General features: G+C 42.4%; 1 protein-coding gene across 2 annotated transcripts; it reads left to right on the forward strand.

The window, feature by feature from the left end:
- The first annotated feature begins 554 nt into the window (after nucleotides 1-554).
- LOC140593160 (uncharacterized) lies at nucleotides 555-1,785 on the forward strand. 2 transcript variants are annotated; one of them, XM_072717073.1, is made up of 2 exons: nucleotides 555-606; nucleotides 951-1,785. In XM_072717073.1, exons 1-2 carry the CDS (start codon nucleotides 557-559, stop codon nucleotides 1,663-1,665), a joined length of 765 nt encoding a protein of 254 aa, XP_072573174.1. In that variant the 5' UTR covers nucleotides 555-556; the 3' UTR covers nucleotides 1,666-1,785. The 2 variants fall into 2 exon arrangements, with proteins under 2 accessions (XP_072573174.1, XP_072573175.1); XM_072717074.1 differs by having other exon boundaries at nucleotides 575-606; nucleotides 948-1,785.
- Nucleotides 1,786-13,092: the final 11,307 nt, after the last annotated feature.

A 13,092-nucleotide genomic window follows, 5' to 3' on the forward strand; every position in this document is an offset into this window, starting at 1 on the left:
TTGTTTCTAAGGCTTTTTATTTTGTTTCTCGCTGTGATCGCTCTGTTCGCTGTGTTTCAAAAGATGGCGGTTGTATTTTGTGTTTCAGCGGTAGGCTATTTGCATAACCAATCGACAGCAAATACATTTGTAGGTCCCACCCCAAAGTACCGAAGTACCAAAGAAGTACCCCAACTGGTTTGGCACTTTTCGTACTCGAGATTTCGGTACTGGTGAGAAATAAATGCAAATCTGGATGAAAATAAAAGGGTGAGATGTTGCATAAGCCTATGGAAACAATGCCATGACAAATGTGCGCCATACTCAAAGCTAAAGGCGGTCCAACTAAAAATTTTAAATGGCGACTTTTTTTTTGGACGGGCAGTGTATTATATACATGCTCTTGTCAAAAAAAAATCTTTATAAAGGTAGGATTTAGTATTCCAAAAACTTTTTAAATAAAAAAATAGCTGATAAAAACGCGTGCGTGTGTTTCTGTGTGGGCGGGGGGGGGCGGGGTGTCTTATATTCGGCCAATACGGTATATTATACACATTCTAGAACGTTCGCGCATTCTATGATGTTGACCCATCCCCAACGAATCTCATTCTTGATCAAGATGGCAAGGTAAGTGGTAGACTCCCCCTCTTCCAGCAAATTTTCGCCAAGATGGGGATGCTAATTATTATTGTTAATGACAATTAATATTGATTAATTGCAATCAGTTATTATTGTTAATTATTGTACTGCCAAACTAGCTAGCAGAGGTGTTTGGAGGATAGGTGATGAATGTGTATATGTAACATTAAAATGCTCTGGCCGTCTACTTTGATGGTACTTAGATGTTTGTTATTAAATATTATTTGACTAAACCGGATTATGCAGCTGTTTGTTCTCTGTGAGGTTTTCACTGTTATCTCTTTTCCTGTACTGCTACCTTTTTAACCGAATGCTGTTTCTTCTCTCAGCAGCAGGCGAATGGAAAAAGCGGTTTCCTGGATTGACGATGCTTACTGGGCAGCCTGGGATAAATGGGATGAGATAATCCAGTGGGAAGATGACCTGGTTAGCTCACGTAATGGAGGCTTGGATGCTGGTGTGGCAGAAACCGCTGTGGAAGAGAGTCTGCAATATTATCAAAAGAAAAAGTGTCGAAAGACCAAGAATCAGACACCAGCAGCAGAAGAAAAGAGAGCTGAGGTTGGCCTTAGACCAAAAGTGGAGACCGAAGGGTTCATGAAGCTGCAGCAGGTGGAGGTTGCAAAAGTGGAGGGAGGGAAGGTCATCATAAGAGTCAGAGATGAAAAAAATTTGAAAATTGAAGATCTCGACATTGAAATAGGCCTGACAGACCTTCAAGAATTCAAAGGTGACGCCCATTTTGAGATTGTTGGGCTTGACATTGGCGATGTCATTGTGGAAGTGGTAGAGGATGACATACAAGAGACAGAAATAAAAGTGGAAGTCACAGAAGTGGAATTTGCAAACTGCGACGGGGTCCCCTTGAATGACGTAGCAGTGGATATCTGTGACCTGCTAATGAAGGAAGTGCAACTAAGGCAAGATGACTTCCATGAAAATGAAGCAGGAAGAGTGAAAGTGGCAGCCAAGGGTGGGAATGTGGTGGAGCTGCCATTGAAGACCTCCGGCACCCGTCGACGAAAGAAAAAGAGGAGGCAAAGTTAGGATTGGAAGCCTGACCTATCCAGTGCTGTCAGCAAAAAGAACAGCAGGCAGAAGGTCAGCATCCTTCTCAGACTTGTAACCAAGTGTTACTATTAACTTTTAATAAATGATTACATTTAATGTGGCGAGTTTGAAGTGTGTTCCTGAAGACTGAATATCAGGATGATGAGAGAAAAGTTTTGAGTTTAAACAGGAACTGTCAGACCATGGCATTGGTGCAGATGGGAAAAAGACAATGATCCACTTACAGCTCCCAGACACACAGGATTTATTGATGAAACAATACTACTAAAACAAAGGACCACAAGGGGTCACAAACAGATGGAGCAACACTAAGGTAAATAACTAAACAAGACCCTCGTGTAATTACATAGGCTAGGCTTGCATGGGCTACATTTAAATAAAACAGAATAGAGGTACTTTATTCATCCCTGTGGGGAAACTGTGTTTTCATCTGTCCTGTCTTGGTATCAGTGAAAGAAACATACAGTACAGGTGACAGCAAGTTTGGCTGTTTATGCTTGAAATGATTAAAGTCAGTTTTTAGACCAAAACTCAGCCTTATATTAACTATCCAGATAACTAGCCATCACACCCCCAAATTATAACGGATCTTCTTAAATTCTTTTATAATTCACCTTCCTCTTTGCACATATCGACAGCAGCTGATGCCAGATCTCCTGGTGAGCTGCTTCAGACAGAACAATCCTCAATTCACCACTAGGGGGTGCCAACGCTGCAGCTTGGTTCAGTGATTGATGTTTGACAAAGACAAGTTAATTTCTCTCCACATATTCTTAAATTACAACATAACTGAATCACTTTCAAATTGTTTTTAATCCATGTTAATCTTCTGAACAAGGACTAATCTTTGAGGTTTCTGTGGTAACAAACCTATAAATCAAGATTTTATCAAAGTGTTTAAAACACACCATCTATTTTCTGATGACAGATGCCAGACCTATTCACTTTTATATCTAACAATTTGTACAGCTCCTTCAGTATGTTACATAAAACACGTGCCTTCATCAATGAGAATCTGCATATCCTCAAGATTTTTTTGGTAATATTGCATAATGGCACTACTCAGAATGAAACACATGGTGTATAACAACACAAGAGAGGAATGCAAAAGCTGCAAATTTGAATTGTTTAAAGAATTAAGCGGTTCATGAATCAGCAAGCCAGTGTTCTGATGCTGCAAAATCTCCAACCAGACTGCACAGGGGTGAAGAGTCTGTGGGTGGTGGCTCGGGTCCTGGATTATAGACTGAACCTTGTTACAGAGGCAGTTAAGGTACAGTTGGTCAGTGGAGGGTAGGTCAGTCCCAGTGATGTTCTGAACAGATTTCACAATGTACAGAGAGATATTAGCGATGTAGGTAAAGACAGGGGCTAGCTGTGGTTGGATAATGCAGGCAGGGACGCCGTCAGGGCCAGCAGCTTTGCATGGCTTGACCCTCCTAAACATTCTCCACACATGCTGTTCAGGCAGCGGCAACAGAAATTCCCCCAGCTAACTTTATGCTTTCTGTGGGAGAGTGTTCTGTGTTCTGGTCTCAAACCCTGCATACCTGGGGACAGATGACCATGTCGAGCTGTAATCCACAAACAGCAGCCTGAAATAGTAGTTGTTTTTTTCTATATGAATCGGGGTGATTTGAAGGAAACAGCATCTCAGTGACCTGTTGTGGCGGTGGGCAAACTGCAGAGAGTTTCAGGAATGACGTCCCAAAACAGAGAAAACATCTAAGGAGACTGCTGAAACTAAAAAATTTGGGTTAAGAACTGTCACAAATCGCAGGGCACGGACCAGGGAAGTAGGAGAAGGAGACGAAGGATCGGGGAATGAGGGATTTAATAGGCAATCGGAGAGGCATACAGGGCAAAACAAATAACGACTTCAATGACTGGGTTACATGTGTGTGGAGTTTGCATGTTCTCCCCATGTCGTCGTGGGGTTTCCTCCGGGTACTCCGGTTTCCCCCCACAGTCCAAAGACATGCTGAGGCTAATTGGAGATACTAAATTGCCCATAGGTGTGAGTGACTGGTGTATGAGTGTGCCCTGTGATGGGGCGGCCCCCCGTCCTGTGTTGTTCTCTGCCTCGTGCCCATAGGCTCGGGACCCCCCTCGACCCAGTAGGATAAGCAGTTGGAAAATGGATGGACTTCAATGACAGGACTCGAGAAACATACTGTGACACAGACTTAACTACACAGGACTAATGAAAACAACTCGAAACAGCTGATGACACTGGGATTCCACATGACGTTAATGACGTGGCACACAGGAGGACTGGACAAACACAAGAATGGGTGTGAATGATCATGATCGGCGATCACTTATACATTTGGTGAAATAAAATCGTAGAACTCGTGTCTAAGTTTAATAGGAAAGTAAGAGCATTTCCACACGTACAATGTGAAGGGAACTCAAGGGATTGGGACTAAACAGCTGTGTAGCCTTAAGAAAACGACTTATAAGTGAGGCTAATCAGAAAAAAAGGCTCCAGTTTACTAGGGAGCATAAAGATTGGACTCTGGAGCAATGGCAGAAGCTCATGTGGTCTGATGAGTCCAGATTTTCCCTGTTCCAGAGTGATGGGCGCATCAGGGTCAGTAGAGAGGGGGATGAAGTGATGCACCCATCATGCCTAGTGTCTACTGTACAAGCCTGTGGGGGCAGTGCTATGATCTGGGGTTGCTGCAGTTGGTCAGGTCTAGGTTCAGCAATGTTATGTGCCCAAAGAATGAGGTCAGCTGACTATCTGAATATACTGAATGACCAGGTTATTCCATCAATGGATTTTTTCTTCCCTGATGGCATGGTCATATTCCGAGATGACAATGCCAGGATTCATCGGGCTCAAATTGTGAAAGAGTGGACACCATTTTTTCACATGGATTGGCCACCACAGAGTCCAGACCTTAACCCCATTGAGAATCTGTGCTGGAGAAGACTTTGCGCAGAAGTCCGACTCTCCCATCATCACTACAAGATCTTGCCAAAAAAATAATGAAACTCTGGACGAATATAAAAGTTGTGACCAGAGCATGTGAGCGGAGTGGAGCGGTGAGAATTTCCGCTCCTCGCTCACGAGGCTGTTGGCTCCGCCCGCTCCTCCGCTCTAATTTGCACTAAGTCACTCCGCTCAACACCGCTCCTCGCTCCACTAAAATTTCCTCCCGCTCCAATTTAAAAGAGGGACAAATAATCTGCATGCCTAACAAATGTCACCTTAAACCGAAGCCTTATATCATAAAGAAATGTGAGCAACGGCACTCAGAACTGAAAATATTTATTTTTAAACAACATATAGGCAACAATGGACAGGTTTGGCAATGGCATTCCACACAAAATAGGCTTAAAAATAAAGGAATCAGAGGGCTTAATAGCCTAAAGAATATACAGGCTAAGCGCATCCACGTTTTAAATTCCTCAGTTATTTTCTGTTGATGCTGCTGCTGCGTCTCTCTTTATAAAATTAAATTTCACTGACAGCGTTACGTGAATTTAAAAAATCCTATTAGACCTAATTTTAATGACAAACTAATTAATTTGATTACCAAATTATAGGCTTTTATACTTTTATTTACTTTATAGACTTGATATGCTACAACCATATACAACTTGCTCACATTTTGCTCTGGCCTCCGCGTGTTCGCTTTGCACACTCGTGTTTCAGAGAAAGGTCTTTTTAGATTCCAAAGCGGATCTAAATCTTGATAATTGTATAGATGAATTCTGGGTAGATTTGGGCACGTCTCAGAGTCGTAGTGTGAGCGGTATCGGAGCAAAATTGGAGCGAGACAGAGCGACCGCTCCAGCCTTAATTAAAAAACCGATCCGCGCTCTGACGAAATTTCGCCCGCTCCGCTCCACTCCGCTCACATGCTCTGGTTGTGACATTGCAGAAGCTTATCGAAAAGATGCTACAGTGAATGCATGCTGTAATCAAAGCTAATGGCGGTCCAATGAAATATTAGAGTGTGTGACTTTTTGTTGGACGGCCAGTGTATTTTGTTTGCCATCCATATAAATCTTCATAAAGCGTATTATACATGACATTCTCCGGACCCTGCCACCATACCTGTTGTGACCAGGGGTAGCGAACAGGCAGGAAGCAGGGAAGGACGAGGCAGGCGAGGATGCAGGATACGAGGGTTTATTAGGAGGAACAGGGCAGACGGCGATGAACATCAGAGAGATGGATAATGCCGCTTCTTTCAAAAAGATTTATGACCTAAAGGTCAAAAAGGTCACGGGTCAAAAGTTCACTGGGTGGGTGTGGTTTGGGGCGGAGCCAGGTGATGTCACGACTAGTGACTATTTATTTATTTTTATTCTTATTAATATTTTTACATTATTTATTTATGATTATTATTTTTAAATTATTTATTTTTTTATTATTTAAATTATTTATTTTATTTTTATTATTTTTATTATTTTATTTTATTTTGAGGAGAGTGAATTGTGTGCTTATGAGTGGGGTTTTTGTCGGAATAGCCCTGTGCTATGAGGCTGACGGTGCCGAACACGGAGCTGAGCGCGGAGCTGAGTGGGTCGGTTACCTGATGGAGTGTGACCGTACGCCGGGGGTGCCTGTGGAGCGGTACCTTGGGAAGGTCCCGGTCGGTCCGGCGGAGCGTGTACTTGGGCATAGCGCAAAGGACTCGGAGGGGGTGCCTGTGGAGCGGTACCTTGGGAAGGTCCCGGTCGGTCCGGCGGAGCGTGTACTTGGGCATAGCGCAAAGGACTCGGAGAGAGCGATGCTGGAGAGCTGTGCTGCGCGAGACTGAAAGAAACTGGGAGAATGAGAAAGTTGCAGCTAAGAATGAGAGGAGGTGGGTCTGGGAAAATGGGTCTGACGCTATCCTCCTCCAATAAACGCTTAGCAGCAGTTTGGGAGGTGTGTCTGTGTGTGTGTGTGTGTGTGGTAGGGTTTTGTTTTCTCAAACTTGTTTCAAGTTTGTGTTTTTCCTCATGCAGCCGTTATACTACATCAGCGTAGGTCAAATCCCGGTCAAAGTGTAATTGGGCCACACATCAAATTGGACATTTTGTCTTACAAAAATTTTTTTTTTAAGTTTTGGTTTTTCCGATACGCCCGTTATGTACATCCCTGGGTCGAGCGTATCATCTGCGCACAAGTACAAATATGAGTTAAAAGAAAAACACAGCGACATACATGAAATAGACATAATTAAGAAACTGAGATAATCCTATAACTTGACAGGCTATATCTCCTTAAAGAATCCTAAGAATAACCAGTCGCAGATATTTTTATTACACTGAGCGGTCACCGTACGGATTTTCCTCCTTTGGTAAAGAAACACAAGTACCCCACTGCAAAAAGAAAGAAAAGAAAACTACACAGGACTTGCATAGAGTGAGTATATTATTTCTTTTATACATGTTTTATGATAAACGCCATACATGAAAAATAACTTATTCTAATAATAGGTATTCTCTGTTTTTTTTTTCTATGTACGAGAGACGCGCGGCGCGGACCGGTCAAGAGAAAATCTACGCAAGACCTGAATCAGCAGGTATGGACGAAGCAACACCCCCTCCTATACCCGAAGCGTTATTAAATGAAATAGACAACATCAACAACGCTAATAATGATGCGGTTTACTTTGCTCAACACGACTCGCCACCCGCGGCGTCTGGTGAAGCGACGGCCCAAGAGCCCTGTTTGCTACCATCCTTAGAGACATTATTAAATTTCCTCTGGTTAGAACCCCTCTAGTCAGGGGTGAAAGTAGTTTTCATTTCTTGCCGGTACTACAATCTTTTAATCACTTTATCGTTTTATATCTCTCTTCAGTCGCTCCTGAAAAAAACTTTAATATTTAAGTGGGCTTACGTGAAATGACAAAAATGTTTTACTTGCAATCACTAAAAAAATATACATTTTTAACAATATTCGGGTCGCGGTCGGTCAGGTCGTTTGAAATAAAGATGCCAATTAAACAATTATATAATTTACACATTTTTTATAAAAGACAAAGACTTCATTGGCTGAATAACTGCGGAAGATGCAGCGCAAGCTCGAGACTTTAGAGAGGTGACGACTGGGGAGTTCCAAAAACGCACCGACAGAAAGAGCAAAGTAGACATTTGCAGAAATTATTAAAAGCTATTGATCATAGTGCTGGCTTTGTCAACCTTTTTAAAAACAATTGGTACCTTTTAGCCTTCTTTTTAAGCCCAGGCCCTACTGTAATAAAATGTGTAGTGTGAAATTCTCGTATAATGAATTCGAGCGTCCCTGCAGCGCACCCCTTCAAAGTAGCCTAATATGCGCGCATAGGAAACAAGTCATGACAATAGTTTGTCTGACAGAAAACACCTGTGCAGCGCTCTCTGATGTCGGAATAAACACAAATCACCACAAAAGAGGAACACATTTTTATCGAGGGGATTCTTCACACCAAACGCCCTGCCAAAATCCGACAGAGCGCAAATAAAAGACCTGTCTGCAGCAGACGCGTGCAAGTGCACCACAGACTAATAGCTATTTCGAGTAGCCTAAACGCTATTCTCTTCATCGAATGCATGTCTCAAATTACATTTCGTGGGTAGACTTAAACAGCGGACGTTACTCATTGTAAATGTGTTTTTTAGACCGCATAGACCCTCTACTCTTACCAGTACTACGTACCGGCTGTAAATCTTATAACGGTACGTCGTACCGGAGCGTACCGGCTTACTTTCACCCCTGCCTCTAGTTCTATATAGCACCCCCAAGACCCCTTTTTTCTAAGAGTGATACTGGATCAAAGCTTTTTGACTTTGTCAGGAATCTCTATTTAAACTAAATAAATTAAAACAAAATCAAGGTAAGGCATGCCCATACATGTAAGGTAAGATAAGACGAGTTCAGTTTATTTATATAATTCTCTAGAGGTTTATTTTATCATTATTTTTTTATTGAAAACGAGAGGAATGCTGTCAAAGAAAGGTCCAGAAATCCACACCAAAAATATTAAAACCAATCTTTTCATGGATAAGGAAGCCTAACAAGGTAACCAAGAGGTAAGAAACAAATTGGATGAAAAATAATTGTTTTGAGGGTACTTTCCCGCATTTTCTGTAGCTGGGGCAAAATTTCCAGCGCCCCAAAACCATTTAATTCTGCGATGTTCATAGGCCAAATCTTTATTATTTTCGCCTAGCAACCATACACGATTGGCTATTTCGCTGCACTTCTGGGGCGCTTTGATGAGTGCCCAAGAAGAGAAATGATTGGTGGAAATCTGTCGGTGGAAATTCACTGTTGAATGAGTAAAACTGACAAAAAATAATATATATAATATATATATATATTTTATTTTGATATATTTTATATCCCCCCCCCCCCACATCTGGGAGGGCGATGCCCGAGCGCCCCCTATGGGCCAGCCGCTATTGGTGGAAGCAATAAAAACGGCCAATAGAATGTTAGGTTACATCTCTAGGTGTGTGGAGTTTAAGTCGAGTCGATTATATAATTCCTTGGTAAGACCCCACCTAGAATATTGTGCGCAGGTTTGGTCACCATACCTTAAGAAGGACATTGCTGCCTTAGAAAAGGTGCAACGGAGGGCTACGAGAATGATTCCTGGTCTTAGAGGAATGTCTTATGAGGAAAGGTTAGCTGAGCTGAATCTGTTTAGCCTTGAGCAAAGGAGACTAAGGGGGGACATGATCCAGGTATATAAGATTCTAACAGGCCTGGATGCTGTTCAGCCAAATGGCTATTTCAATATTAGTTTAAATACTAGAACTCGTGGCCATAAGTGGAAATTAGCGGGAGAAGATTTTAAAACGAATTTGAGGAAGCACCTCTTTACACAGCGTGTAGTTAGAGTATGGAATAGTCTTCCCACAAGCTAAAACCCTGGGTTCTTTTAAATCAGAGCTAGATAAGATTTTAACAACTCTGAGCTATTAGTTAAGTTCTCCCCAAATGAGCTTGATGGGCTGAATGGCCTCATTTGTAAATTTCTTACAGTATGTTCTTATGTACAAATATTCTCTCCTAACTTCTTTATTTAATGTATGTCTCTGCAAGGGTACTGTAGGGGCATGAGTACCCTGGCAGATTCACAGAACCCAGCACTATACAGGAGCCCTTGAATATCCATCCATCTCCTACCGCTTTTCCAGGTCGGGTCGCGGGGGCAGCAGTCTAAGCAGGGAGACCCAGACTTCCCTCTCCCTGACCACTTCATTCAGCTCGTTCCCAGGCCAGCCAGGAGACATAGTCCCTCCAGCGTGTCCTGGGTCTTCCCCGGGGCCTCCTCCCAGTGGGACATGCCCGGAACACATCACCAGGGAGGCGTCCAGGAGGCATCCTAATCAGATGCCCGAGCCACCTCATCTGGCTCCTCTCAATGCGGAGGAGCAGCGGCTCTACTCTGAGTCTCTCCTGAATGACCGAGCTCCTCACCCTATCTCTAAGGGAGAGCGCAGCCACCCTGCGGAGGAAACTTATTTCGGCCGCTTGCACTCGCGATCTCGTTCTTTTGGTCACTACCCACAGCTCGTGACCATAAGTGAGGGTAGGAACGTAGATTGACCGGTAAATCGAGAGCTTTGCCTTTTGGCTCAGCTCCTTCTTCACCATGACAGACCGATGCAGCACCCGCATCACTGCGGACGCCACACCGATCCGCCTGTCAATCTCCTGCTCCATCCTTCCCTCACTCGTGAACAAGACCCCGAGATACTTAAACTCCTCCACTTGGGGAAGGACTCCTTCCCCGACCTGGAGAGAGCACTCCACCCTTTTCCGGCTGAGGACCAAGGTCTCGGATTTGGAGGTGGTGATTCTCATCCCAGCCGCTTCACACTCGGCTGTGAACTGCTCCAGTGAGAGCTGGAGGTCACGGTCTGATGAGGCCAACAGAACCACATCATCTGCAAAAAGCAGAGACCTAATCCTGAGGTCACCAAACTGGACACCCTCAACGCCCTGGCTGTGCCTAGAAATTCTGTCCATAAAAGTGATGCTTTACAGTCAGAGGAAAATCACATAAAGCCTGAAGAATTTCCCAAATAGCCGAAGGAGAAAGGTGGATCAATCTGTCAGTGTGAACAAACTTTAAAATCATAAACCTTATACCTTATACATACAACTAAAGTATCAAAATCAATATCAATCACTATGCATGACATGTAACACATTCCAACAAGTAATATTTTATATTTCAGTTAAAAGAATGAACAAAATATGAAATCGGATTATGATACACCAAATATACCCTACTTTTTCATGATGGGGTAATGGTGATCAGGTCCAAGTATGACCACTAGAGGGAAACATAGCCTTTTGTAACATAGGCCCTGCAGTGTTCCTGAGTAAAAACATCATAAAGTAAGCTTACCCTAGATAACTAAAGCAAAGGAACTCAAGAGATTAAACCTTTCTTTCCTAAGTTAATGCTCTTAAACAGACAGGTTTATTTCCTTCTTGCTTCTAAATGGACTTTGTTTACCAAGTTGGTCTTTTTCCTATCACAATTGTGCCGGTCAAGTGGGAGAGCCTTATAATTAGCTGATGGCAAGTGCTCACATTTCCTCGTACTCTTGACAAGTTCCAGTAAAGACATGAAGTCAGTTACCCTCTTGGACATAAATGAAGTCATGGATGTCTTCCAGTATACTGATGGATGTAACACAGAAGGACAAATCTTTTATAGACGTGACATTTTAGAGTATGCACAAATCATCCTATCAAAGTAATTAATAAATAATACTACACTGTGGACTGATTGGCATGTTTATCCATCCATCCATTTTCCAACTTACCCAGTACAGGATCATGGGGGAACAGTAGCCTATCCCAGCACATGGCATAAGGCAGAGTAACACCCAGATCGAATGCCAGTCTGTCACAAGGCACTCACACACACTCACCCATAATAAAACATTATGGGCCATTTAGAGACACCAATTCACCTAACTGTTTTTGGCCTATGAGGAAGGCCACACTACACAGGGTCACCATATAAACGCCACGCATGCAGAGCGGAGCGTTGTGTAATCGTGTTCATGCAGTAATCACGGGAGCATGATGAGTCCCATGGTCTGTACCTGACCTGGGGAAACCAGCAGAAGCCCGAGGTCCTGAGCTCAGGAGGCCTATGGTGCAAAGGTACAGGAGAGCAATAAAACACAATCTTTACGGCCCATGATAATCAAACTTTCCGTAAACTAAAGCTTTACAGCCTTGTTTTGGTTAATCATTTAAGTAACAGGTGACCACAGATATTTTGTTATGAAATTATTATTATTTTTTTTAAATTATACTTATTTTTTTACTTATATTAACCATAAAGGTTGACAAATGTAATTATTTTCATCCTGGTTTTGTCTACAATCAGGGCATATTTCAAAAATGGCTGTTATGGTTAGCTAATGCCAAAATACCCTATGCTCAAGGCGCACAGGATTTGTAAGCACTGACACTGATACAAAAAGTTCTTGTACGGCCATGTCTGGACTTTGTGTCCCTTCTGCACTTATTGTGGCATATTGTCTGGTCACCATGTAAAAGTAGCAAAAGGTAGTGAAGTACATTGTTCAGTCAATGTATAAATGTTAATATGTCATAATGTGTTGTGTAGTAAATGTACAAATGTAGCACCATGGGTTGCAGGGAGAGTATTTTGTCCCAGATGTATTTTGATGGGCTGATAATGAAGTTCTCTTAAATCTTGAAACAAGCAGTCAATGATTTTAAAGACTTTCGCATCCCATTGCCCTCGAAAGCTTCTATCTTCTTACTTTTCAAATTGCAAATTTCAAGCTGGAGGTTGTTACATTCTTCCTTGGTGGCGGTCTTTCACTGATGCTGGTATATACTGTGTTTGCCTGATGATGGTTTTGCCAAATCCTGCCTGTTTATGGTATACAGTGTGCTAGCTTGCTAGTAATGCTTTATGGTGTAGTTTCTTTGTGATGGTGTACAGTACAGCTACTTCAATAAGAGATTCAGTGTGTTTGTTTCAGTGTAAGAACTGCCATTGTACAGTGGTGTGACAGGAAATTACCCACCACACTTCCTCTTTAATGAAAAAAGACTGCATCAAACACAAAGATTCAAACTGACCTATCCTTGGCATATCATTCTAAACAATACTAAATATGTCTGACCATTAAAGAGCCTGTGAATGACTAGTCTCATAATCATAAATGAAAATAAAGTGGAATTACTTTAGCACGTTTAGCCTGTTACAATGTAAATAAAACCTGAGACACAAAAGATGTCCCTATCTTGGGAGCTGTAAAATATCTCCTTAGACATACTTGCACGTATAATCAAACATAATAATACTGCAGAATAGTTTGTTTAATACAGTCTTTGATCTTCAGTCGTGTTTCAGTCATCCAGCATGCGATAGTCACTTGATGGTGTGAGCAGACAGAAAACGA

The sequence above is a fragment of the Paramormyrops kingsleyae genome, chromosome 10 (assembly GCF_048594095.1).
Source record: "Paramormyrops kingsleyae isolate MSU_618 chromosome 10, PKINGS_0.4, whole genome shotgun sequence".
NCBI classification, from domain to species: domain Eukaryota; kingdom Metazoa; phylum Chordata; class Actinopteri; order Osteoglossiformes; family Mormyridae; genus Paramormyrops; species Paramormyrops kingsleyae.